Consider the following 2,019-nt stretch of genomic DNA (forward strand, 5'->3'; position numbering starts at 1 on the left):
ATGTTTTCTTGCTGTCTTCGGACTACTCGAGGCTCAGGCCTCAAGAGACACAACGGAGAAGGCCAGGATGGTGTCTGGAGGCAGAGGATTCACTCTTGCTTTCAACGCCTGTGGCCATTTTCCCGAAAGGGAACAAATTTGACCAAGGCCAGCCAAGGACAGGAACACACAGACCAGGTAAGTGCTCTTTTCTCTGTGGGTTTGGCATTGAGATAATTCAGGTAACCTTGGAGGAGGAGAACCATTCAGAAGAGTGCCGATCTGAGCCAGTTTGAACCTTCCACTTTAATCTCTCTTCAGGTGGAGAATGCTTCCGCCCAACGTGACAGATGGAGCCCCAGAGAGAGGCCTGCTCCAGGGCACAGATTGTGGTTGAGCAGATGAACACCCTGGTGCCTTCTCTGAAGGAATGGGACCCCTTCTCGGTCCTTGCTTTTCTGTCTACATATAGATATTTTGCCACCCCCATACAGGTGTTGGACCTGGTGTTTGTGAGGTGAGTGCCCATCTCCAAGTACATCATTTCTGACCCTCCTGTTGGTTTCAGGAATTCCCATCTGCCCTACATTGTCTCTCTCACCCTGTCTCTCTAGTCCTCTCCCTTTATGCCCTTCCAGTCTCTATATGTTTGTATGTGTTTCTTCTCTCTCTCTCTCTCTCTCTCTCTCTCTCTCTCTCTCTCTCTTTCTCCCTCTCTCTCTCTCCCCCCCTCTTTCTTTCCATCTCCCTCTCCCTCTCTCCCTCTCCCTCTCCCTCTCCCTCTCCTCTTCTCCATCCCTCTCTCCCTCATCTCCATCCCCTCTTCTTTTCTCTTCTGTTTCCCTCTCCGTTTCTTCTTCCTCTTCCTCTCTGTCTCAGTCTCTATCTCTTGTCTCTATCTCAGGCTCTGGCTCTGTCTAAGTTTCAGTCTCTGTCTCTGTCTCCATCTTTTTCTTGTCTACATAACTGTCAGAACCCATTAGCATGCTTTAAGCAATTCCTTCTCCCATGCTTGGTTCAAGGGATTGGGCTGTCCAGAGCTGAGACCCTAAAACGGTTGTAACCAACCCCTCTACCTTTGAAAAGCTCTTTACCATTCAGGCAATATTTCTGAGGCCTTAGTGAATGCAATTCTCTCATACATAAAGGAGGTACTAGAAATATTGGAGTAGCAGTAGAGATGTGTCCAAAGTAGAGATCCATGAAAGACAATGCAGGAAACCATGTGACCAAGGAGAGGTCTGGATGCAGACACCTGTGTTCATCTTTGGCACAGATACATGGAAAGCACCTATTGTGTACATCTGAACAAATATTTTGAGAGCAGCCAGAAGTGACAGTATTAGGTGAGGTGACTGGGACTTTAGAGGTGACATACTCTTTGGTCTTTTCTAGGTATGCTTACTTCAACCCTTATTCTAAAGAGGACGAACAAGTAAAGAACACCCTCTGTAGCTTCCTGGAAACATGGATGGACACGAATCCTGAGGACTTTTGTGACCCAGCAGACCTGTTGCCTCTGAAATACCTGAAGGCCTACTTGAGTGTGTGCATGCCACACTCTGATCTTAGTGTCAGGGTCAAGAGGCTCCTGACCCAGTTGCAGGAAGAACATGCCAAGGATTCACAAACCAAGGATGAGGAAGCCTCAGATCTGGGGAGACAAACTGCCTCAGATCTGCACTTTGAGTGGGTGTAAATCAGCAGGGGAAAGAGCCACTCTGGAGCCAGAACCAACTTGTGCACCAGAGCTGCTGGGCACAAAAACCCCCAGAAGTTTCTGTGATGCATGAGTCCCTGTAGACAGATGTGGCGGCAGCAGCCCACACAACACACAGGGTAGCAGCTGTGGAAGCTGTATCTCAGTATGTCTGTACAGACGAGGTATCTTTCAGTCATGTCCTGCTTGCTACAGTGGGCCTACCTATTTAGAGGATGGCACTGTCACCTCTGCTCATCAATTGCACTCTGTGCTATATCTGAGCTATTGCTCCTGTACCTCACGATCAGCTGCTGATTTCAATCCAGCAGCAGTTCCAA

At 48.5% G+C, this 2,019-nt stretch overlaps 1 protein-coding gene across 1 annotated transcript; it reads left to right on the forward strand.

The window, feature by feature from the left end:
- On the forward strand, window positions 1–1,678 carry LOC116884360 (ral guanine nucleotide dissociation stimulator-like). Its single transcript, XM_032885487.1, has 3 exons — window positions 1–183; window positions 330–496; window positions 1,375–1,678. Exons 1-3 carry the CDS (start codon window positions 1–3, stop codon window positions 1,676–1,678), a joined length of 654 nt encoding a protein of 217 aa, XP_032741378.1.
- Window positions 1,679–2,019: the final 341 nt, after the last annotated feature.

The sequence above is a fragment of the Rattus rattus genome, chromosome 15 (assembly GCF_011064425.1).
Source record: "Rattus rattus isolate New Zealand chromosome 15, Rrattus_CSIRO_v1, whole genome shotgun sequence".
In the NCBI taxonomy this organism is placed as follows: domain Eukaryota; kingdom Metazoa; phylum Chordata; class Mammalia; order Rodentia; family Muridae; genus Rattus; species Rattus rattus.